General features: G+C 39.3%; 2 protein-coding genes across 4 annotated transcripts in view; both read left to right on the plus strand.

Moving 5' to 3' along the window:
* BAZ1A (bromodomain adjacent to zinc finger domain 1A) overlaps positions 1-26,310 on the plus strand; it is a 131,280-nt gene that overhangs the window by 93,253 nt on the left and 11,717 nt on the right. For 2 of the 3 annotated variants that reach the window (XR_004431676.1, XM_033188272.1), the window contains exons 13-23: positions 2,930-3,025; positions 3,151-3,375; positions 4,867-5,032; positions 5,597-5,710; positions 8,471-8,595; positions 12,570-13,166; positions 14,577-14,740; positions 15,342-15,496; positions 17,397-17,545; positions 25,396-25,643; positions 25,731-25,957. Coding sequence is in view for 2 of the 3 variants with exons in the window: in XM_033188272.1 (XP_033044163.1) it covers positions 2,930-3,025; positions 3,151-3,375; positions 4,867-5,032; positions 5,597-5,710; positions 8,471-8,595; positions 12,570-13,166; positions 14,577-14,740; positions 15,342-15,496; positions 17,397-17,545; positions 25,396-25,643; positions 25,731-25,957 (2,266 nt within the window). In the remaining variant the exon portion in view is untranslated. The remainder of the gene's footprint in view (positions 1-2,929; positions 3,026-3,150; positions 3,376-4,866; positions 5,033-5,596; positions 5,711-8,470; positions 8,596-12,569; positions 13,167-14,576; positions 14,741-15,341; positions 15,497-17,396; positions 17,546-25,395; positions 25,644-25,730; positions 25,958-26,310) is intronic. The other variant, XM_033188273.1, reaches the window with a different exon arrangement.
* LOC117069823 (serine/threonine-protein kinase 16-like) lies at positions 18,777-20,912 on the plus strand. The gene has a single exon (XM_033188293.1). The coding sequence runs from the start codon at positions 19,640-19,642 to the stop codon at positions 20,555-20,557; it is 918 nt and encodes a 305-aa protein (XP_033044184.1). The 5' UTR covers positions 18,777-19,639; the 3' UTR covers positions 20,558-20,912.

The following is a 26,310-nucleotide window of genomic DNA, read 5'->3' on the forward strand; positions in this document are numbered from 1 at the left end:
TTGCTGCAGGATGAGAGCCAACACACTTTTACAGTTTGTATCTAGGACTGTTGTTAATTTTGGAGTGTTCATCAATTAAATTTGTTTGGCTTTATATGTAAAATGAACATTGAAGAAATTTTAGATATAGTATTTTTCTGCTACAGAAGAATATGATTTCTGTCATTTGGGCTAGATTAGGTCTGGTAGGAATGACTTTTGGCATATATGCAAATTTTATAGATAGCTTCTCCTGTGTGGCCCTACGTATGCTTGAAATGCCATGAAATTGTCAATGACTGTAATTAGATACGATCCCAGAGCTGCCTTTTTCCTTTAGTAAGGGACTGTTTTCTAAGGTTAATTTTGTCAGACTTTGGACTTTGGTAGGAGAGTCATATAGTAGAAGGCTAAAGAACCACGGAAAATTAGCCTAGTGATTTTCAAACTCTAATCCAAGGCACCCTACAAATTGTTCAGAAATTCTTCAGTGCCACTGCAGGAGAGTTGGAAAGATGAAAAGGCAGAATTCTCATCTCCATATCTCACTTTAACAAGAGCATGTTTTATCTCTTTTATATTGAGTTTTCAAGAAAAAAAAATTTTTTTTTTTTGGAAGAATTTGAAAATGGCTGATCTAGACTCATTCCTTTAAGAAAGATGGGCCGGGCATGGCAGCTCATACCTGTAATCCCAGCACTTTGGGAAGCCAGGGCAGGTGGATCAGTTGAGCTCAGGAATGTGAGACCAGCCTGGGCAATGTGGCAAAACCCTGCCTCTGCAAAAAATACAAAAACTAGGTGGGCATGGTGGCATGCGCCTGTAGTCCCAGCTACTGGGGAGGCCGAGGTGGGAGGATGGCTTGAGCCCAGAAGGCAGAGGTTGTAGTGAGGTGAGATCGCAGCACTGCACTCCAGCCTGGGCGACAGATTCAAACCCTGTCTCAAAAAGAAAAAGAAAAATGAGGCTGAGCACGGTGGATCACAAGGTCAGGAGTTCAAGACCAGCCTGGCCAAGATGGTGAAACCCTGTCTCTACTAAAAATACAAAAATTAGCAGAGAATTGCTTAAACCTGGGAGGCAGAGGTTGCGGTGAGCCAAGATCATGCCACTGCACTCCAGCCTGGTGACAGAGTGAGACTCTATCTTCAAAAAAAATAAAAATGAACCCCAGATTAAGTGACTTGTCTCCAGGGCACATTATGAGGCACTAGCATATACTAGAATATACATTATCTGACTCTTAGTCTGAATCTGTGTACACTGTACTATGATATAACAGAAGGGTTTTTCATAGCTTGACACTGATCAATCTATGTATTATAATTAGGAATAACTGGATATACTAATGCTTTACATACATTTATATCAGTAGATTTGTTGTTTAGTTCTATTTGTAAGCTAAGCACTATTTTAAAGCTAAAGCAATTTATTTAGAAAATTCAGGGAAATCTTCCTGTTGTTTTGTTCTGTTCTGTTTTGTTTTTGAGACGGAGTCTAACTCTGTCACCCAGGCTGGAGTGCAGTGGCACCATCTCGGCTCACTGCAACCTACGCCTCCCAGGTCCAAGCGATTCTCATGCCTCAGCCTGCCAAGTAGCTGGGGTTACAGACATGTGCCACCACGCCCAGCTAATTTTTGTATTTTAGAAGAGGCGGGGTTTCACCATGTTGGCCACGTTGGTCTCAAACTCCTGACCTCAGGTGATCCGCCCGCCTCGGATTCCCAAAGTGCTGGGATTACAGGCATGAGCCACTGCACCCGGCCCCTGCTGGTTTTTGGATTGGAAATTTTTCTTCTTCTTCTTTTTTTTTTTTTTTTTTTTGAGACAGAGTCTCGGTCTGTCACCAGACTGCAGTGCAGTGGCACGATCTTGGCTCACTGCACCCTCTGCCTCCCAGGTTCAAATGACTCTCCTGCCTCAGCCTCCCGAGTAGCTGGGACTACGGGCGCACACCACCACGCCCAGCTAATTTTTGTATTTTTGGTAGAGACAGGATTTCACCATGTTGGCCAGGATGGTCTGGATCTCTTGACCTTGTGATCTGCCCACCTCAGCCTCCCAAAGTACTGAGATTACAGGCATCAGCCACTGCACTTGGCCTGTAAAATTTTCAAAATAAAAATGTGAAATTTTGATGAAGATATTTCAATAGTTAAATTACAGTAGTGCCATCTTTTACTTCTTTTAGCTCATTTTCTGTGATGATTTTGTGATGACTATAACCTATACTTTGTTATGACTTAATCTTAAAATATTCATAAAAGGGATGGGCACCGTGGCTCACGCTTGTAATCCCAGCACTTTGGGAGGCCAAGGCGGGTGGATCACCTGAGGTCAGGAGTTCAAGACCAGCCTGACCAACAAGGTGAAACCTCGTCTCTAATAAAAATATAAAAATTAGCCGGGCATGGTAGCAGGTGCCTGTAGTCCCAGCTGCTCAGGAGACTGAGAAAGGAGAATTGCTTGAACCCGGGAGGTGGAGGTTGCAGTGAGTCGAGATCGTGCCACTGCACTCCAGCCTGGGTGACAGAGAAACACTGTGTCTCAAAAAAAAAAAAAAAAAAATCATAGAAGATTAGGGTATCTTTAAATGGAGTCCAATTTTCAAGGTAGACTTTTCTAAGGTTATATTCAGTGTGGAGATTTGTTTTTAATTCTAAAGTGCATTTTATCTTTTGGGGGGAATGTTTATGTGCGTCTCATTGGTAATTTGGAAAGTGTCTTTTCTGTTAAGTTATGAAAATGTCTGTGTAGTGCATGGTTTAGGATTTATAGCTGTAGGTGGTGATGAAGCAGAATGTGAATAATGCTTGTACCTAGTGTTTGTTCTTTTGAGGTTCTGAATGTTAAGGTGTTTGCTGTTTTTTTCACTATTTAAAACGGGCATTATTCCCAAATATTCAAGCTTTGATTTGCACTAGAATAAAGTATTTATTTCCTTAAAGATTTAACAGAGGCTTTGGATGAAGATGCAGACCCCACAAAATCTGCACTGTCTGCAGTTGCATCTTTGGCAGCTGCATGGCCACAGTTACACCAGGGTATGTGTGGGTTTTGTTTTTTTGTTTGTTTGGCTTTTTATTTTTAATTTTATAAAGGTACATTTACATTGCTGAGTATTTATTGTTTATATTCTAAATGACTATTTCATTTTTAACAACTATAGGCTGCAGTTTGAAAAGTTTGGATCTTGATAGCTGCACTCTTTCAGAAATCCTCAGACTACACATCTTAGCTTCAGGTGCTGATGTAACATCGGCAAATGCAAAGTATAGATATCAAAAACGAGGAGGATTTGATGCTACAGATGATGCTTGTATGGAGCTTCGTTTGAGCAATCCCAGTCTAGTGAAGAAACTGTCAAGCACCTCAGTGTATGATTTGACACCAGGTAAGCTTTGCAAGTTGGAATTTGTACCTGCCCACTTCCTACCCTCTTATGCCCAGAAAACTAAGGAGCTGATGAGAAATTTTATGATAAATCAGTATTAAAAGAGAAAAAGGTAAAGCAGACTATTGTTATTATTCATATTAACTTCAATTATTTATGATTGTCTTTTTTATTTGGATTTTCTAATATTTTTAAATGTATGATTAATCTACAGCTACTGAGTTTAAAAGGGTGAGAATTAGCTAGAAAATTAGCTTTCTCTTGTATTCATTAGTGTATTAGAAGTTTAAATGGCTGCTAAATCCTGCCATTCACTTGAATAAGTGTTTGAGGTATGAGAAACAGTATATAAGGTTAAGATGAAGCTATTTTTACTTCCTTTTTTTAAAGAATTACATGTACAAGTAAAGAGTTTAGTATACTTTAGAGAACATACAATAAAGTAGAATACCTTACTTCCTAACATTTGCAGTCTTTATAATTAATGGTGGTTTTTTTGTGCAATCTCTTAGAAATAGTAATTTACCGTGGTCTTTTTTTTTTAACTCATGTGATTACAGTTTAGTATTGATTTGAACTTCAGTTACTCAGCCAAAAAATTAAAACTTGAGGGCCAGGCACAGTGGCTCATGCCTGTAATCCCAGCACCTTGGGAGGCCAAGGTGGGCAGATCACCTGAGGTCAGGAGCTCGAGACCAGCCTGGCCAACATGGTGAAACACCATCTTTACTAAAAACACAAAAATTAGCTGGGCGTGGTGCTATGTGCCTGTACTCCCAGCTACTCGGAGGCAGAGGCAGGAGAATCGCTTGAACCCAGGAGGCAGAGGTTGCTGTGAGCCCAGATGGTGCCACCATACTCCAGCCTGGGCGACAGAGCAAGACTCCATCTCAAATAAGTAAAAAAAAAACTTGAAAAACAATTCTTTGTAATTACAAAATTTCTCATGTTTATTTAACTACTAGTATACAAGACAGACATTTGAAATGCCTCATATATCAATAGCTGTTAAATTGGATTCAGAGTTGCCTTTTTTGTTTGTTTGTTTTTTGAGACAGAGTCTCACTCAGTCACCCAGGCTGGAGTGCAGTGGTGCGATCTTGGCTCACCGCATTCTCCACCTCCCAGGTTCAAGCGATTCTGCAGCCTCACCCTCCCAAGTAGCTGGAACTACAGGCACATGCCACCGCATGCAGCTATTTTTGTATTTTTAGTAGAGATGGGATTTCACCATGTTGGCCAGGCTGGTCTCGAACTCCTGACCTCAGGTGATCTGCCTGCCTCAGCCTCCCAAAGTGCTGGGATTACAGATGTGAGCCACTGCGCCTGGCCCATAGTTGCTTTTTTCTGAAGACATGTCATTGACATGTTTGAGAGACTACTCCCTATTCTTTATTAGGCATTTTCATATTGAGCCACAAATTTAAAAAGTTCAAACACAATTCATTTGTTGTGATTGATAATACAGAAGTATTTACCAATTTTTGACAGGAGAAAAAATGAAGATACTCCATGCTCTCTGTGGAAAGCTACTGACCCTAGTTTCGACTAGGGATTTTATTGAAGATTATGTTGATATATTACGACAGGCAAAGCAGGAGTTCCGGGAATTAAAAGCAGAACAACATCGAAAAGAGAGGGAAGAAGCAGCTGCCAGGTAAGAAAGAATTGTAATAGTTGTGTTAATGAAACTGTTTATTTCTTTGCATTTAAAACCATATTTCACCATGTTGGCCAGGTTGGTCTCAAACTGGTGCTATAATGTGGAATTGATTATACTGATGTTTGATGGCTTTACTAAGAGCTTGTGAATGAGGCCAGGCGTGGTGGCTCACGCTTGCAATCCCAGCACTTTGGGAGGGTGGATTTGGGAGGTCAGGAGTTCGAGACTAGCATGGCCAACATGGCCAAACCCCGTCTCTACTAAAAATATAAAAATTAACCGGGTGTGGAGGCGCATGCCTATAATTCCAGCTAGTCGGGAGGTTGAGGCACAAGAATCACTTGATCCTAGGAAGCAGGATCAGCCTGGGCAGCAGAGTGAAAGGAAACTCTGTCTCAAAGAAAAAAAAAAGAAAAAAAAAAGCTTATGAATGATTACTACATTATAGTTTTATAATAATATTTGGAGTACTTTCCATGATTTGATTAAAGACAAGATGCTAAAAGTGAAAAGTATATGTGCATCAGATAGACTACCATATTTCATTTTAACTTTTAGAATTCGTAAAAGGAAGGAGGAAAAACTTAAGGAGCAAGAACAAAAAATGAAAGAGAAACAAGAAAAACTGAAAGAAGATGAGCAAAGAAATTCAACGGCAGATACATCTGTTGGGTATGGTGTGAATCACACTGTTCGCCTGCTTTACCATACATAAAGAATAAAAACCAGACACGTTAAACTCTAAAAATGCTCTCAGATTTTTAGAAAAGTTGTCTTTTATTATAGGTACATGATAACTTCCCAGAAAAACACTCAATAGGCTGTTTTTAACCAATAATATATTTCTCTGTCCCTTCCACCAGTATCACAGGTGTATACTGTATTTCATAGTTATTCTGCACTATATAGAAGAACAGGGTTGAGATTGGATGTTTTTTGGTAGATGATATAGGGAGAGGATGACTGCACCTTAAGTAATTTAGAGATACCCAAGTACTTTATTGCATTTTAGAATATTTGAGATAGGACTGTCTATGAAAACAAGTAGGAATGTGACAGAAATCATCTTTTTTCTTTTTTAAAGAAATCTGCAAAGGAAAGTTCTGAAAAAACTCAGTATTCCAAAATTAGTATATTGACTTTGACTTTTTAATACTTGTGTGTAAAAATACCCATTAATAAGCCTTAAGATCTTAGGTCACAAACTTGCAATAGAAGAAAATATTTGCAAATCGTATATCTTATAAGGGACTTGTAACCAGAATATAAAAGAATTCTTACAACTCAACAATAAAAAATTGAAAGATTCAGAATAGGGAGTTAATTTTTTAAATGCCAAAAAATAAAGAAGAAATAATAAAAAGAAAACACAATTTTTTAAAACAACCCAATTAAAAAGTGAGCAATGGATTTGAATAGATATTTCTCCAAAGAAGATATGCAATAAGTACGTGAGAAGATGCTCAACATCATTAATCATCAGGGAAATGTACATCAAAACCACAGTAAGATAGCACTTCACACCCAGTAGGCTGGCCATAATCAAATTGACAAACAATAACAAGTTTTGATGAGGAGTTGAGAAATCAGGACTCTCATACATTGCTTGTGGGAATGTAAATGATGCAGTTACTTTGGAAAACAGTTTGACAGTTCTTCAAACAATTAAACCATTTGTTACTGTATGACCCAGCAATTGCACTCCTAGATATATTCCTGAGAGAATTAAAAGCATACCTTCACCCAAAAATGTATACACAAATGTTCATAGCAGCATTATTCTTAATAGCCAGAAGTGATAACAACCCAAATGTCCATCCGTTGATGAATGGATAAACAAATGGTATATCTCTTCCATGGTATGTCCATAAAGGAGAATATTATTCAACAATAAAAAGGAATGGAGTTCTAATGCAGGCTATAATGTGGATGAACTTTGAAAATGTATGCTAAAGAATCTAGTTACGGCTGGGCGCACTGGCTCACGCCTGTAATCCCACCACTTTGGGAGGCTGAGGCGGGCGGATCACCTGATGTCAGGAGTTTGAGACCAACCTGGCCAACATGGTGAAACTCTGTCTCTACTAAAAATACAAAAAATTAGCCAGGCGTGGTGGCACACACCTGTACAGGCAGGAGAATTGCCCTGGATTCTCCTGGAGGCCTGGAGGTGGAGGTTGCAGTGAGCCGAGATTGTGCTCCAGCCTGGGCAGCAGAGTGAGATTCTATCTCAAAAAAAAGCAGCTAGTGACAAAACACTATATGTTGTATGACTCCATTTACACGAAATGTCCAGAATAAGCAAATCAGTAGAGAGTAGATATATGGTTGCCAGGGGCAGCAAGAAAGAGGAAATGGGAAATGACTACTAATGGATATGGCGTTTCCTTTTGGTATGATGAAAGTGTTCTGGAATTGACAGTGGTAATGATTGTGTAACCTTGTGAATACACTAAAGACCACTAAATTGTACACTTTAAAATGGTGATTGTTATGGTATATAAGCTCAGTTTTTTAAAAAAGAAAAGTAACATTGTATGACTTTCACGTCTTCATATTTTTTAAATACTCATTCAGCCCCACTCATTTACATTATCCCTGGCTCTCCTTATATTAGAGCTTGCAAAACCCAACTTTGGATTTAGAACATAATGGTGTAATTTATTTCAAGGTTCATATAATTTTAGTTTTAATTTGGATAACATAATGAATTAAACAGCTATATTGTGTTCATTCTGCCTGTTTCTGAATTTCTCTCTTCCACTATTTGTCATCTTCTCTCCTTCCTACTCTAAGCCACCATCACCGCCTAGCCAGCCACCTAGACCACTACTGATCTGTTACTATTATTACTGGCCCGTCATCTACTTTCTTTCCCAGGTAATTTTTCACACAGTGGCTACAGTACTTTCCAATACCATTTCCCTTTCTAAATTCTTCTGGTTTTTTTCCTATTGCTTTTTGGATAAGGCCTTACAAGGCCCAGCCTAATCTTACCCTGCCTTTTTCTCATCTACCTCTTGGATTACTGCTTTCTCCGTTACACTTTTCTCAAAATTATAAGCTCCTGTTTCTCTTGAGCTCTGTTCCATTGTGTATGTTATTCCTCTGTAGCACACACTCCTCCCCATCTCCCAGGTCTCAAATTATAAAATGTCACTTCTTCAAGCCAGCCTTTTTGATCCCTAAGAGTCAGTTTCATTCTCCTTGAAATGTTTTCATAATACCTTGAACTGCTCTTGTTTTAGTACTTATTACATATTTTTTAAATGATTTGTGTAATTATCTGTTTTCTCTGCAAGACCATAAACTGTGTCATGTTGTTCACTACTTACTAAGCCTATGCCTGGGACTTCATAAGCAAGCAATAAATATTTCATAAATGGAATTATATATTCATTAGTAAATGTCATCCTTGTTTTTATCCTTAAGGGAGGAAGAAAGGGAAGATTTTGATACTAGCACTGAGAGCAAAGACACAGAGCAAAAGGAATTAGATCAAGATATGGTCACTGAAGATGAAGATGACCCAGGATCACATAAAAGAGGCAGAAGGGGTAATACTGAAATTTCTTAAGAGCATTCTTGTTTGTTTGTTTTTAACTGATAAAGCACTTTATTAATTCAGCTCCTCTGAAATATATTGATTGCTTTCGTTTGTGATTCCAGGCTGTGTTTGTTTTTTTAAATGCCCACCTCATAGCTGTGATGAGTTATAAAATGTGTTATGAAGTCCTATTAGTACATTTATGATTGGGTCATTATTTAAACATCATCTATACTTCAGAAAAAAAGAGATAATATTCCTATGTCTTTAATAGGACAGTTTCTCATAACTTTAACTTTTGGTTAGTCAGCAAGTTTTGTTGAATTTTTACATTTACTACTTTATTTGGGCCAAATAGAAATTTGCATTCTATAATGGACTCATTCAGCATGCATTGGATGCCTCCTATATACCAGAGATATAAAGATCAATAATGCTCATAATTTGTATCATATTGATGAAAGTGGAACTCTCACCTACCTTAAAATTATTTCATAAATTGCTAGATCAAAGCAAATACATCTTTTAAAAGCTCTTAATACAAATTTCTTTTGAGGATCCTTAAGCAACCTTATTTAATGACTATCAAAAGAAATCCTTAAGTTAATTCTGTGCCTGTAATTTCGATGGGGTCTTTTTTCTGTATTTTTTTCTAAATGGTTACTCTAAGTAGATGGAAAATTTCCTGTATCATGGAAGCTGTATTGTCTGATTACAATGCAATTAATTTCAAAATCTAAAGCAAACCTAATATGATTCGAGCTTTAAAACAGACTTCTAAATATTGGGTCAAAAGAGAAACTATAATGGAAACTAAAAAATATTTAAAACGAATCAAACTAAAGATTACTGAATATTAACACTTGTTGAATACAGTCCCTCTACTTAGGGGAGAATGTATAGCTTTAATACATATTAGAAAAGAAGAAACACAAACTGAGCTAGACACTTATTTAAGAAGATGGTGGGGGAAAAAGAATAATCCCCCCAAGTCTGAAGGAAATAATACATTAGAGTAGAAATTAATAGAAAATAAAAATATAGTAGGGCCAGGTGCAGTGGCTCATGCCTGTAATCCCAGCACTCTGGGAGGCTGGTTTACTTAAGCCCAGGAGTTCAAAATCGGCCTTGGCAACATAGTGAAACCCCATCACTACAAAAAGTACCCAAAAAGCAAACTGGGCATGGTGGCATGCACCTGTAGTCCCAGCTACTCAGTAGGCTAAGGTGGGAGGGTCACTTGAGCCTGGGAGATCAAGGCTGCAGTGAGCCCTGATTATGCCACTGCACTCCAGCCTGGGCAACAGAGGAAGACCCTTTCTTAAAAAAATAAAATAAAAATATAGTAAAGAACAACAACAAATCCAAAAGTGTGTTCTTCTGAGAAAGACACAAACTAGACAAACCTTTGTTGAAACTGATTTTTATAAAGATGGCGATCATAATAAAGTTAGGACTGAAAGGGGAGCAACATTAACTATGGATAGAGTAGAAACTTAAGGAGATAATACACAATTTTTTGATGCATTTGAAAATGTATGCAAAAATAAAATCCTAGAAAAATACAAATTATCAAAATGGATTTATGAAGAAATTTGTTAATGTAGATGGTCTTAAACGATTAAAGAACTTGAATCAGTACTAAAATCTTTCTGCAGAGAAAACATCAGTCCTAGACAACTTTATAGGTGAATTCTGCCAAATTTTTTTTAAAAGCAGATAATTCCAGTCTTACGCAAACTCTTTCAAGCAAAAGAAATAGAATGAAAAAATACTTCCCAACTATCAAAGCAATTTGACAGCAACTGAAACAACAGAGAAATTTAATTCCAACATATTGTCAAAGTCAAGGCAGATTATCAGGGGTCCAAGCTCTTTCTATCTTGTTGGTACTGCCATCCTTAGGGTTTTGCTGCCATTCTCATGTTCCAAAATGATTTATCACCATGTCTGCATTCTAGCTAGTTGGAAGTGGGAAGGAGGAAAGGGAAGCACAGTCCAGAGGGTACACACACTGCTTCTGATCCCATCTCTTTGAACAAAAGTTTTTCGTGCCTACTCTGGGAAATGTTGTCCTTCTTTTGGGTTGCTAAGTGCCCAGATGAAAACTAGTGGTTCTGTTACCTTCAACCAGTGGTTAGTAAATAACAGTTTGTATGCCAAATCTGGCCGGCCTCCTTTTATTTGTTGTTTTTTGAGGTGGAGTCTCGCTCTGTCACCCAGGCTGGGGTGCAGTGGCGCCATCTCGGCTCACTGCAACCTCCACCTTCTGGGTTCAAGCGATTCTCCTGCCTCAGCCTCCCGAGTAGCTGGGATTACAGGTGCACGTCACCACACTTGGGTGATTTTTGTATTTTTAGTAGTGATGTGTTTTGTCATGTTGGCCAGGCTGGTTTCAAACTCCTACCCTCAAGTGATCCAGCCACCTCGGCCTCCCAAAGTGTTGGGATTACAGATGTGAGCCACTGTGCCCTGCCCTGCCCTGTTTTTGTATAACTCATAAGATAAAAAGGAATTTTCCCCCTTTTTTGGAGACAGAGTCTTACTCTATCCCCCAGGCTGGAGTATAGTGGCATGATCTTGGCTCACTGCAACCTCCACCTCCTGGGTTCAAGCGATTCTCATGCCTCAGCCTCCTGAGTAGCTGGGATTACAAGTGCTTGCAACCACGCCCAGCTAATTTCTGTATTTTTAGTAGAGATGGGATTTCACCATGTTGGCCAGGCTGGTCAAGAACTCCTGATGTCAGGTGATCCGCCCACATTGGCCTCCCAAAGTTCTGGGATTTACAGGCATGAGCCACTGCGCCGGCTGGATTTTTACAATTTAAATGACTGGAAAAAAGAAGAATGATACTTTGTGATAAGTGAAAATTATATGAAATTCAGATTTTGGCCGGGCGCGGTGGCTCAAGCCTGTAATCCCAGCACTTTGGGAGGCCGAGGCGGGCGGATCACAAGGTCAGGAGATCGAGACCATCCTGGCTAACACGGTGAAACCCCGTCTCTACTAAAAAATACAAAAAAACTAGCCGGGCGAGGTGGCGGGCGCCTGTAGTCCCAGCTACTCGGGAGGCTGAGGCAGGAGAATGGCATGAACCCGGGAGGCGGAGCTTGCAGTGAGCTGAGATCTGGCCAGTGCACTCCAGCTTGGGTGACAGAGCGAGACTCCGTCTCAAAAAAAAAAAAAAAAAGAAATTCAGATTTCACTGTCCATAAATAGTTACATTGAACCACAGCCATGGTGATTGTCTGCATGTTGCCTGTGATTGCTTTTGGGCCACAACAGTGGAATTGAATAGCTGTGAAGACCAAAAGATCCACAAAGACAAATATTTATAAGCTGGTCTTCTCCAGAAGTAATTTGCTGTTATTCCTCCCTTAGAGGAAGGACTGGGATGACTACTGGAGGATAACTATCATACTCTACTGCACTCTCCAGTATGGAAATTACAGATTTTGTATGCCCCTTTAGATTTAAGTATATTGATTTCTTAATAACATAGAGTATTAGTCTGCTTAGGCTGCCATAACGAAATACCACAGACTGGGGTGCCTTAAACAACAGAAATTTCAGAAATTTGTTTTCTCACAGTTCTGGAGTCTGGAAGTCCAAGATCAAGCAGGGTTAGTGTCTGAAGAGGCTTTTTCTTGGCTTGCAGACAGTGCCTTCTTGCTATATCCTTACATGGCTTTTTCTCTGTGCATGTCAGAGAACAAGATCTCTCGTGTCTCTTGTTCTTTTAAGAACACCAATCATGTTGGATTAGGGCCCCACCTTTATGACCTTAATTACCTCCTTAAAGGTTCTATCTCCAAATACAGTCACATTGGAGGTTAGGGCTTCAACATATGAACTTGGGTTGTGGAGAGGGGACACAGTTTAGTCTGTAACACCTAATAACTTGGGGTAAATTTGTATCTCATATTTTTCTAATGGAAACTTGAAATATGATGATGATGAAACATTTTATTTTAACTACAGGGAAAAGAGGACAAAATGGATTTAAAGAATTTACAAGGCAAGAAGAGATCAACTGTGTGACAAGAGAGCCTCTTACTGCTGAAGAGGATGAAGCATTAAAACAGGAACACCAACGAAAAGAGAAAGAGCTCTTGGAAAAAATCCAAAGTGCCATAGCCTGTACCAATATCTTTCCCTTGGGTCGTGACCGCATGTATAGACGATACTGGATTTTCCCTTCTATTCCTGGACTCTTTATTGAAGAGGATTATTCTGGTCTTACTGAAGACATGCTGTTGCCTAGACCTTCATCATTTCAGAATAATGTACAGTCTCAAGATCCTCAGGTATCCACTAAAACTGGAGAGCCTTTGATGTCTGAATCTACCTCCAACATTGACCAAGGTCCATGTGACCATTCTGTGCAGCTGCCAAAACCAGTGCATAAGCCAAATCGGTGGTGCTTTTACAGTTCTTGTGAACAGCTAGACCAGCTTATTGAAGCTCTTAATTCTAGAGGACATAGAGAAAGTGCCTTAAAAGAAACTTTGTTACAAGAGAAAAGCAGAATATGTGCACAGCTAGCCCGTTTTTCTGAAGAGAAATTTCATTTTTCAGGTAAATTTTCAATGAAAATTGTTTTTACTGCTTTTTCCTCCCCCTAATCTCTGGTCATTCAGGATTAAGCATTTTTTCAAGCTATTAGATATACATTTACAGCACCTTATCTTTGATTTAGGCTATCCTTTTAGTTTGCAAGTTAGAGTTTGGGAATGTGTTTCTTTATAGAAACACGATTCTCTAAATTCCACTGGGTTCTATTTGAATTATGAGGAACAAATCTATGGTATAACAAAATACATATTCTCCCTGATCTCCTTATTCCTTGGTCAGTAGACTCTGAAATCCAAGAGACTCTAAGGCTGCCATCAGTTTTGGACAGATTATGGTGAGTGAGGTTACTCATTAAGGGTTTTGGCTGAGAGTCCAGGGAGAAGGTCCACTAATGGTCACTTCTTTGGAGCCTGGCTGCAAGGGCAGGTCGAATAGCAGCATTTCCTGCTTGATGGTTTCTCCACTGATGACAAATAAGAAAAAACAGTAAGGCATTTTTAGATGTGAGTTTTTATATTAATAAATGAGATTCTCTAGGTAAAGAATTGCTTACTTGTTTCCTGTGGGGGAGAAAATAGAGCTAAAAACATTTTAAATTAAATCAAAATTTAAAAAACAATTGCTTAAATTTAGGGGCATGTTACCATGACCACTTCAGTTTTTTTCAGGATTAAAAACTATAGATCACAATTCTTGGGGTTTTTTGTTTGTTTGTTTTGAGACAGAATTTTGTTTTTGTTGCCCAGGCTGTTGGGCTCACTGCAATCTCTGCCTGCTGGGTTCAAGTGTGTTCTCCTGTCTCAGCCTCCCAAGTAGCTGGGATAACAGACGCCTGCCACCACGCCCAGCAAATTTTTTGTATTTTTAGCAGAGATGAGGTTTCACCATGTTGGCCAGGCTGGTCTCGAACTCCTGACCTGACAGGTGATCCACCCGCCTTGGTCTCCCAAAGTGCTGGAATTACAGGCATGAGCCACCGCACCTGGCCAATGTTGAGCATCTTTTCATGTGCTCATTGGCCATTTGTATATCTTCCTTAAATATCTATTCAGATCCTTTGCCCATTTTTAAATTGGGTTGTCTTTTTATTGTGCTGTAAGAGTTCTTTATATATTCTGGACACAAGGGCTTTAGTTATTTATTTAGAGACAGAGTCTCGCTCTGTTGCCCAGGCTGGATTGCAGTGGCATATCATAGTTCACTGCAGACTCAAACTCCTAGGCTCAAGCAATCCTGCCTCAGCCTCCTGAGTAGCTGTACAAGGGCTTTATAAGATAAATGATATTCATTCATTTGTGGCACTTGAGGATTTACAAAGCACTTTTATATCCATTATTTCAAGATCATAACAGCCACATGGAGTAATTATAGTTTTTAATAAGAAAACTATAATAAAATTATTTACTATTTCAGATAAACCTCAGCCTGATAGCAAACCAACATATAGTCGGGGAAGATCTTCCAATGCATATGATCCATCTCAAATGTGTGCAGAAAAGCAACTTGAACTAAGGCTGAGAGATTTTCTTTTAGATATTGAAGATAGAATCTACCAAGGAACATTAGGAGCAATTAAGGTTTGTACTTGTTCCCATTTTTAGTTTGTCTAATCTACTTGGTCCAGAATTTTGGTCATATTTGTTAATTATATGGCATAGACAAGGCATATGTGTTTTGAATAAACACCAGAGAATGATAAATTTTTTATGAAAACTTAAGTTTATTCCCCTGCATCAAAATATTTTTTCTGATATTTTCATTAGATGTTGAAATGTGTAAGGATATTTTCTTCTTCCTTGACTAGCCCCTGCCTTCTCCGCTGAGTCTGGTTGATTGGTTTGTTTCTTTGTTTACCTTTTAAAAATCTGTAATTCGTGGCTTATAATGTATTCTGTTCATGCCTTGGCCATCATCTATCACTTTTTTGCTGCTATCAAGTGGCCAGTCTTAGAACTGTTTATGATTTATGTATACAGAAAGTAAGGTAGTATGGTTTTCATCTGTGAAGAATATGAATTCCAGTTTGGCCACTTAGTAACCTTATTTTTAGATACCTTTTTGATTCATAATCATTTCTAAAATATCCATGAATTGATTTTATATGTATATTGAACTTCATACCTCTCAGAAACAATATATTCCATTTTCCATGGTTAGTAAGTTTGAATTTTGTTACAGGTTACAGATCGATATATCTGGAGATCAGCATTAGAAAGTGGACGGTATGAGCTGTTAAGTGAGGAAAACAAGGAAAATGGGATAATTAAAACTGTGAATGAAGACGTAGAAGAGATGGAAATTGATGAACAAACAAAGGTCATAGTAAAAGACAGGTACAAATGGATTTTTCTAAAGTAACCATTACTTTTCCTTGCCATTTTAAGGTTTTTTTTTTTTTAAGTAAATATGTTGCTTTTTCTTATCTTAAAAACTTGTCATGAGGACCTTGATATTTGTAACCACTGGAATGATCATTTTCTAAACCTCAGGATCTCTGTTACTCCACTCTGTACTACTGCATCCAAAAGACAATTCATTCAAATAATGATAATTTCTCAAAAGTTTCTTTTTTTTAATCTTTGAACTTAAGGTTTTATTAATTTCGGAAAGTAATTATACTATCATTCTTCTTTTCTATAGGAAAACTTAGTAAATTAGTAAATTCTGGTAGACTTGAGTATTATTTGAGCCAGGCAAGACGGCTTGGGCCTGTAGTCTCAGCTACTCGGGAGGCTGAAGCAGGAGGATCACTTGAGGCCAGGAGTTGGAGACCAGCCTAGGCAACATAGTGAGACCCTGTCTCTTTTTTTTTTTTAAATTAGCTGGGCATGGTGGCATGCACTTGGTTTTTGTTGTTGTTGTTGTTTTTTGAGACAGAGTCTTGCTCTGTTGTCAGGCTGGAGTAAAATAGCATAATCTCAGCTCACTGCAACCTCCTACTCCTTGGTTCAAGCAGTTCTCCTGCCTCGGCCTCCCGAGTAGCTAGAATTATAGGCACGTGCCACCATGCCCAGCTAATTTTTGTATTTTTAGTAGAGACAGGGTTTCACCACGTTCGCCAGGATGATCTTGATCTCCTGACCTCGTGATCCACCCGCCTCGGCCTCCCAAAGTGCTGGGATTATAGGCCTGAGCCACCACGCCTGATCAGCATGCACTTGTAGTCCCATCTATTCCATTGTTGTACCCTAGGACTTCAAAGCTGCAGTGAGCTAATAATGATTGTGCCACTGCACTCCACCCTGAGCAACAATGAGACCTCATCTCTAAATAAGTATATATATGTATTAAATATTATTACTAATCAGAATCTATATCTTATATCTGTAGATACTTCTATTTTTTTCAAGATTATTTTGGATATTATATGCCTTTAAGCAGTTTGTCATCTAGAAGGGAACAATGGAGAAACATGAGGCTAGCATTATATTTACTAGAACGGGGTTCTGACGGGTTAAACCCAGTGCAAATGAAGTACATGGGCAGGCTACCTGTGTTAGTGGAACATGGGAGACAGTAAAGGAAGTGCAAGAGGAAGTGACTGCAAAGCTGAGCCCTAAAGTTGAGAAAAATAGGACACTGGGAAGAAAAACCATGTACAAAGGCTTTGAGTGAATGAGTTTGCACTTTAAAATGATCATTTTCGGCCAGGCCCAGTGGTTCACACCTGTAATCCTAGCACTATGGGAGGCCAAGGCGGGTGAATCATGAGGTCAGGCATTCGAGATCAACCTGGCCAACATAGTGAAACCCCATCTCTACTAAAAATACAAAAAATTAGCCGGGCATGGTGGTGGGCGCCTGTAATCCCAGCTACTCAGGAGACTGAGGCAGGAGAATGGTGTGAACCCAGGGGGGCAGAGCTTGCATTGAGCTGAGATCATGCCACTGCACTCCAGCCTGGGCAACAGTGTGAGACTCTGTCTCAAAAAACAAAACAAAACGAGAAATAGAGATAAGCTGCCTGAAATACTTAGGCTTTAAGGCCCATCACAATGTCACCTCTCTAAAACCTTTCCTATAAGCCTTCCCTCTTCCTCTCTCTCTCCTTCAAATATTTACCCTTAGTCCTTCTAAATGAATCTCCCTTCCCTACTGTTTACTGCAACTCCTTGAGACTGAGGAAGTGGCTTTTTACAAAGGTATAAATAAGCATTTGAACCAATGAATGGTCTTAAGTTTTACCTAATAGTGTTTTTAAGTACCATAAACTCTGAATTGTTTTAATTGTAGACTTTTGGGGATAAAAACAGAAACTCCAAGTACTGTATCAACGAATGCAAGCACACCACAGTCAGTGAGCAGTGTGGTTCATTATCTGGCAATGGCACTCTTTCAAATAGAGCAGGGCATTGAGCGGCGTTTTCTGAAAGCTCCACTTGGTAAGTATCTGTTTTTATTTCAAAATATTAGTTGTGTTATAAGTAATTTTGAGTTGGCCTCTAACTAATAGAATTTTATTGTCTGACATAATGAAACTGATAAACTAATCTTAAAAACTTGAGATGTTTTCATTTTTAAATGAGTTCTTTTAAGGTGAGATTTATTTTTAGAGTAACACAGTCTTTTGTGAAGAGTTTCACCAAAAGAAAGATTACCAGCTAGGCACAGTGGCTCATGCCGGTAATCTAAACAATTTGGGAGGCTGAGGCGGAATAGCTTGAGTCCAAGAGTTTGAGACCAGCCTGGGCATCATATAGCAAGAACCCCATCTCTACAAAATTTAAAAAAAAAAATTAGCTGGGCATCGTGGCGTGCACCTGTAGTCCGGAGGCTGGGGTGGGAGGATCCTATGAGCCCAGGAATTTGAGGTTACAATGAGCTGTGACCACACCATTGCACTGTGGCCTAGGTGACAGAGTAAGACCCTGTCTCTTTAAAAGAAAAAAAAGATCACCAAAACCTATAACTAGTCAGACCTTGAATAATCAAAGATTATGTGTAACTTTTTTTTTCTGTTATTTGAAAGAGAACCCGAAGTAAATGACTTAAAAGTTTACCATTTGGGGCATAGTTTGATGATAAGAGTCACTGACCCACATGCTAAATCAGAAATACCAAGTGTTAAATGGAACACGGGTGAGGAAATGCTCTATAATTTATAGTGAGGAATAATACTATCTATCACTTTTTCACAAATTATGAAATTAGTGGGTTTTTAGGGACTAATCTAGGAACCTAATCATTATGTTTTTGGGAAAATACCTGTTTCAGAAGTCTAAATCAATGTTTATATCAGAACTGTCTCTAATTCCCTGTTGCCTTTTTGAGATGTTTAATTTATAACTCATCATGTTGAGATATTTATATTCTTGTAATGAGATCATGGAAGAAATAACTTTCTTAAACCGTATCTTTTTGGTCTCATATTGAAAGAACTACTTGAGTTGACTAAAATCCTTAAATAATTGTTTTAGCTGAGAGTGGTGGCTCACGCCTGTAATCCCAGCACTTTGGGAGGCCGAGGCGGGTGGATCACCTGAGGTCAGGAGTTTGAGACCAGCCTAACCAACATGGTGAAACCCCGTCTCTACTAAAAATACAAAATTAGGTGGGTGTGGGGTACGTGCCTGTAATCCCAGCTACTTGGGACGCTAAGGCAGGAGAATCACTTGAACCTGGGAGGCAGAGGTTGCAGTGAGCTGAGACTGCACCATTGCACTCCAGCCTGGGCAACAAGAGAGAAACTGTCTCAAAAAAATAAAAATAATAATTTTTTGATATCTCATTGAGTATTAGAACAAAGTTTTCATAGACAATGCGATCAGAGCAGTTTTGAAATGTGAATGTATTTGTAAACTTTTTAAATTGAAGAGTTTGTGGGCAGTATCACATTAAGTCTATTCACACTTTTGTAAATTGATAATCCTACCGTAAGCTTAATAACCCACCGGCCACACTGAAAGTAGCAATTGTAAGAAATAAAATATGTATAATCACAGCCCCCAAAGACAGCACAGTTGGTATTTGCTATGTCACTTTTATTTCCCAGTCTTCAGCATTTCTTATTATTTTCTTTCTGATCCTTTATGTACAAGGGATCACTCTGTATTTATTACAACCCCATATTAATACACAATTACCGCCCGAGCCAGGTCAGTCGGGGAGTGCAGGCTGGCCCATTCCGGACTCTGGGCTCCTAGGCCGGGGGTGGGCCCTGCCAGGAGTGGGCGTGAGCTTCGCACGTCCTCTGAGACTACGCTGTGTTCTGTCTTTGCGGCGCGACGGGCGTGGGAGCGGGGCCTGCCCAAAGGTGGGCTGGGGTTGGAGGAAGTGGCCCGGTAGCCTCTGTGTGTCCTGAGGCCCTAAGGCCCCTGACCCCCCCGCTTGAAGCTGGCGAAGGAGCAAGGCCCATTTTCTCTAGACAATCGTCATGAGCCGCTGGGCCCCCAGTGCATCTCCTGGAAGAGCCCACTCACCCTGGACGAGCTCTTCGGTAGCCTCAGACCGTCCTTGAAGAGGATGACTGAGACTTTATGGGCCACGCGCTGTGTGTCTGCTCTCGGGGAACTGTCATCATTGACAATAAGCACTACCTCTTCATCCAGAAACTGGGGGAGGGTGGATTCAGCTATGTGGACCTAGTGGAAGGGTTACATGATGGACACTTCTACGCCCTGAAGCGAATCCTGTGTCACAAGCAGCAGGACCGGGAGGAGGCCCAGCGAGAAGCCGACATGCATTGCCTCTTCAGTCACCCCAACATCCTTCGCCTTGTGGCTTACTGTCTGAGGGAGCAGTGTGCTAAGCACGAGGCCTGGCTGCTGCTACCGTTCTTCAAGAGAGGTACGCTGTGGAATGAGATAGAAAGGCTGAAGGACAAAGGCAACTTCCTGACCGAGGATCAAATCCTTTGGCCGCTGCTGGGGATCTGCAGAGGCCTTGAGGCCATTCATGCCAAGGGTTATGCCCACAGGGACTTGAAGCCCACCAATATATTGCTTGGAGATGAGGGGCAACCAGTTTTAATGGACTTGGGTTCTATGAATCAAGCATGCATCAATGTGGAGGGCTCCCGCCAGGCTCTGACTCTGCAGGACTGGGCAGCCCAGCGGTGCACCATCTCCTACCGAGCCCCAGAGCTCTTCTCTGTGCAGAGTCACTGTGTCATCGATGCGCGGACTGATGTCTGGTCCCTAGGCTGCGTGCTATATGCCATGATGTTAGGAGAAGGCCCTTATAACATGGTGTTCCAAAAGGGTGACAGTGTGGCCCTTGCCGTGCAGAACCAACTCAGCATCCCACAAAGCCCCAGGCATTCTTCAGCATTACGGCAGCTCCTGGCCTCTATGATGACCGTGGACCCACATCAGCGTCCTCACATTCCTCTCCTCCTCAGTCAGCTGGAGGCGCTGCAGCCCCCAGCTCCTGGCCAGCATACTACCCAACTCTGAAAAAGCAGCAGGTTGAGAAGATGGTCCCTCGTGCCTCGGAAAGAGGTTCCCATCCCTCATTGGAATCTTTACCCATTCCATCCAGGACTGCTCTTACACTTGGGGGTAGCGGGGTCAGGAGAATCATCTTAGTCCTGCATCTGCTCTTCTGCTTTCTTCCAAGAGCAAAACCTGGGCAAGGGGCCTTACTGAGTGGGAGTGGGTGGGGGTTGGGAAAAGGGAAATGGTGGGATACGGAGCATGGCTCTGAGCAGGACTGTTGAGCTCACATAGTGTTCTGCCTCCAAATCTGGGAGCAGGAGAATGTATAAACAAGAATAAAGTGGAAGCAGATTGGTGTGGGGAAAAAAAAAAATACACAATTACCTAAATTAAAATTTCAATTTAAAATTATTTGTAAATCATGCGGCTTTTATAAATGTAAGATACTGTTACTACTAACACTGTGATTCCAAAAGAGTAAAAGAATAAGACACAATACTGCTTATTTTCCCACTTCTGAAATTTTCAGTACAGTTTTTTATAAGTTGAAGGGGGGAAAATCAAATTAATTGTTTAGTATGTCTGTATTTTCATCTGCACAAATTAAATATTTAGACAAACAGGTTAATACTGAGAGTTGTTACAACTTGTCTAGTAGGTTACATGAGAGAGACTGTTTCTTATGCTGGTTTGTATACAGTGGTTTTCAAACATTAATTTCATCCCAAAAGATGGAAAATTATAATTCAAGATCTTAAGAAATAAGTGAAATAAGAAAAGTTGGTTACTTTGGTAGTATCAAAGTTAAATATTGGTTGAAGTCAAATGTTGGTCATTTATAATATGGGTGTCTACTGTTGATGCTCCATAAAAAGTTATTAGAATAACTTAAGCCTTTGAAAGGTCTGTTTTGCACAGGACAGCAGGAGATGGAGATAGGCTATCTGAAATAAAGTAATCAAGAATATCATTAATTGGGGAGAGAAAAGCAGGTTTTACTTTATGAATATTTGAGATGGAATATATATTGAAATTCTCCATTCACCTGATAATATTTCAGGATAGCAAATTAATCATAGCAGGCATTTTCCCAATTTAGCTTCAGAAATCATTTCAGTTTCTTGAGGAAGCATGTAAGAAATAAAAATTTGACTTATGTTCTACCTTCTCTAATATGTCCCTTTTATTCTAGAGATTAATCATACTGATAAAAGTAGACTTTTCATTTGGGGAAGATAAAATGTTTTAAATGTTTTAGGTAAGATACATGAGGATGTTTTTTTAAGATTGATAATTCCGTTATTTTTAAAGTCATACTTATGGTTAAACCCTTAAGCTATAAAAAAAAAATCCTCAACTAACTATATCAATTTGAAATTAGGTAACACAGAAATTAATAAGGATCAAAAGGGAGATAGAAAAAAAAAGACAAGAAAAAGAGAGAGGAAGATCTAGTGTGAGAGATGGTAAATTTTTAACTTTTTAAAGAAATTTATGTTTTGTCTTTTTAAAGAATTATGATTTTACTTTATGGCCGAGTACTCATTTGCATATTTAGCTTTTGAAGGAAAACCTTGGATTTGATTTTTTTGGAAGGGAATGGACTTGGGGGTAAGCTTAAAATAATGTCTTCCTAGCGTTTCCCTTTCTATATTTCACACCTCAGCTAATCACTCTTCTAAATTGGCATACAGAAAGCTGACACTGGTGAATCTTTGTATACTTAGCTATCAGTGAAAAGAATGAATGGCTATGGAACTTATGGTTACCTGTTTCACATAAAGTATTTATTCACAGCATTTTTTTTCTTTTACTAGCTTGGAGAGACATAGGACAAGTGTTTTTATGTTTTGTCCCCTAGAGAAGCCTGTCCTGGTCACATGGATTACTGTATAGTGGCCATTAAACAGTATGAAGTCTCCTACTATAATATTTGATCACATGACTGCCAATATTTTATATTAGTAAGATCCTTTTAATAATTTATTGAGGAATTTATCTATGCTAGCATAATGGAAAATAAAAGATAAACAAGACATTTTCTGCACTTTATGGTTGTGTAATCTGGAGGAAAAGCAAGGTTTAAGATAGGGAAACAACAGAAAAATTGAATCAATTGTATATACTGTTTTCTATCCTTATATCAGTACTATGCAAACACCGAAAAATAGGCACATTCATTATGGACTAGAATAAGAATTGGGCCTTGAGTTACTGCTGGTTTAATTTTCTTAAACCATCTCGTTAATCAAATCCCATAGCATTTCACCAACCTTTTCATTAAAAAATCATTCAAACTAATTTCCAAGATTCTAAAAGTCCTTATAATTTGTCTTTGTTCCCATTCCTTCACATTGACCTCTGCAACCTTATCCCTTGCCATTACCAATGAGAATATTCTCTGATTTACCCAGGAAGATCATGATCTTTGAACTAGCTATTCTTGCTACCTCGTTCCTTGGAGGCCCTGCTCAGGCCAGAACTTTTCATGAAGGCTTACATTTTAAAAACCAAGATAACTAAAACACTCACAATGAGAGGGGAGAAATAAATCAAATGCATTTAAGTGGACTGTACTCTCCAATTATTATATATACATATTTTTTCAGACAGAGTCTTGTTCTTGTCACCCAGGCTGGAGTGCAGTGGCACAATCTGCAATCTCTGCCTTCCGAGTTCAAGCCATTCTCCTGCCTCGGCCTCCAAAGTAGCTGGGATTACAGGCACCTGCAACCACACCTGGCTAATTTTTGTATTTTTAGTAGAGATGGGGTTTCACCGTGTTGGCCAGGCTGGTCTCAAACTCCTGGCCTCACGTGATCCACCTGCCTTAGCCTCCCAAAGTGCTGGGATTACAGGTGTGTGCTACCACATCTGGCTCCAATTAAAAGTTAGATACAGTTTGGGATAGTTGACAAGGAGAGTGAAGAAAATAGAAGAAAAGACTGTATTAACATAAAATCTAGTTGGTTTTATATACTGTCTACAAAAGACACACCTAAAACAAAACAACGTAAAGACAGAAAAATATTGATGCTGCATTCTAAGTAATATCTTTGTATTTTCCCAACTTCATTAACATCTCAGCTTTGAAGAGCCATTTGACTCATCCATCGTGTTTTTGCCTCAGTTTTTAGTCTCAGTCATTTTGAAAAGTTCCAACTGGTTCTTTTTCAAACTGCCTGGTTATTCATATTTTAAACTTCTTAAAACATATTAAACAGTTATTTTACATTCTGTTTCTAATTCTAGTATCTGAAGTCTTTATGAGTTTGATTCTGCTGGCTTTCACTTAATGTCTTGTTTCCACATGTGCCTTGTGATTTTGATTAACTCTCATTCCTCAGATTTGATCTGAAAATGTCTTCAGAGAGAATTTGCAAAAAATTGTACTTGTTTCAGCCATTCACTTGAGGTCACCAGCAACCCTAGACTACTTTAAAATCTTAGCTTGTGTTTTTTCGGTTTTAAACCTGTTCAAGGCTTTGCCTGATCCTCAGGAAGATTATGTTCCCTTTCTACCCAACACCAAAGTCCAGGTGAATCAATGTTCTTGCTCTCCATTTTTTATGTAGCACCTGTTTCCACCCTGACACTTGAAGGGGTAGCCTTCTGGGGTCCTAGCTTTTTAGAGAGGGATTAACCACCTAGATGGGCCCTAGTTTTCATGTCCTGTCAATCTCACCCTGCCCAACAGGCAAACAGGAGCTCAAGGTCCATTGGTACTTGACAGGTCTCTTGCTTTATGGTTTTAACTCATAGTGTATTTCTTCACTTTCCCAGCTGTACTAAACATTCCTTGAAGTATAGGGACCATAGAATAGACTAGTTTCATATTTTCTAAAGTGCCGCACATAGGGGGAGCTATACCGTGCACAAACAACGATAGTAATATTAGCATTTACTCTGACAGACACTTCATATGCCTTATGCGTATTATCTCATTTAATGTTTCCAACAACTCTTAGAGGCAGATACTCTGCATGTATTACAGTTGAGGAACCTGAGAGACAGATGGGTTAACTTGCCCAACTTCAATGGGGGAGCCAGTACTCACCTCAGAGCAGACTGACTCCAAAGCCTGCATTTTCTTAACCGTTACGCTACTGCCCAAGAGGTTTTATTTGAGGATAATAGTAGGAAATAATGGTATTATAGAACCAGATTATGTATGGAGTCTTATATACCTTGCATGTTTTAGGAACAGTAAGGTGGTAACAATATTGAAGATTGAAATGGAAATCACACACCAGTATAAAATGACTATTGATTGATAGCATTTAATCAGATGATTAAATTTTTTAGCCCAGAAGATAAAGAATGGTGATGTTGACTGACAGAAGGTTTCAAATGTTTCTATATAAATATTAGTGCTGAAAAATCCTTTTTGGTAGTATTCACATTGTTTTTACTTACCACAATTTTAAAACTATTTTCTTAGAGATAGACGATATTTAATTTGGAGAACAGTTCATCTTTTATGAGATGAGGAAGTAACATACTTCATTCAAGTGAATAGTAACTTAGACTTGGAATCATATGTAACCAGTTTTTAAAATTAGATCAAGATTTGATACAAAGACTAGATTGAGAACACATTGTCCGAATTATTTTTCTCTTTAGCTATTAAAATCCCTTAGCATTTGATTTATGAATTTAAGTAATTCCTTATGTCATAAACGAGATGTGGCTCAGCAAATATTTTCCATGAGATTTTTGTTTTTAATATCAGCATGGTCTTTTTGTTAAGTATCAGAAGAAAAGAAATGCAAAATCTAACCTGTGTTTACCAACTATTTCTAGGAAGATTACTAGGTTTGCCTAAAAATTGTAATCACTTTCCGTTTTCATTTAAGATGCCAGTGACAGTGGGCGTTCTTATAAAACAGTTCTGGACCGTTGGAGAGAGTCTCTCCTTTCTTCTGCTAGTCTGTCCCAAGTTTTTCTTCACCTATCCACCTTGGATCGTAGTGTGATTTGGTCTAAATCTATACTGAATGCGCGCTGCAAGATATGTCGAAAGAAAGGCGATGCTGAAAACATGGTTCTTTGTGATGGCTGTGATAGGGGTCATCATACCTACTGTGTTCGACCAAAGCTCAAGGTATTTTTTTCTTCTTATCAGATTAGAAATGAGACATTAAGATTTTGAGCAATAGATGATTAATGATCATCTATGTGATTTGTTCAGACTGTGCCTGAAGGAGATTGGTTTTGTCCAGAATGTCGACCAAAGCAACGTCCTAGAAGACTCTCCTCTAGACAGAGACCATCCTTGGAAAGTGATGAAGATGTGGAAGACAGTATGGGAGGTGAGGATGATGAAGTTGATGGTGATGAAGAAGAAGGTCAAAGTGAGGAGGAAGAGTATGAGGTAGAACAAGATGAAGATGACTCTCAAGAAGAGGAAGAAGTCAGGTAAGTCCTAACATGCAATAAAATGAGTCAGTAGGTCTTAGACAATTTCTCCACTATTCAAATACAAATGGAATAGTTAGGGTCTGTAACTTAGTTTAAAACTAATATATAGGCTGGGCATGGTGGCTCACACCTGTAATTCCAGCACTTTGGGAGGCTGAGGCAGGCAGATCACCTGAGGTCAAGAGTTTGAGACCAGCCTGGCCAACATGGTGAAACCCCGTCTCTACTAAAAATAGAAAAATTAGCCAGGGTGTTGGTGGGCACCTGTAATCCCAGCTACTCGGGAGGCTGAGGTAGGAGAACTGCTTGAACCTGGGAGGTGGAGGTTGCAGTAAGCTAACGGATCACGC

This window comes from Trachypithecus francoisi, unplaced genomic scaffold (genome assembly GCF_009764315.1).
Source record: "Trachypithecus francoisi isolate TF-2019V2 unplaced genomic scaffold, Tfra_2.0 Lachesis_group3, whole genome shotgun sequence".
Classification (NCBI taxonomy): Eukaryota; Metazoa; Chordata; class Mammalia; order Primates; family Cercopithecidae; genus Trachypithecus; species Trachypithecus francoisi.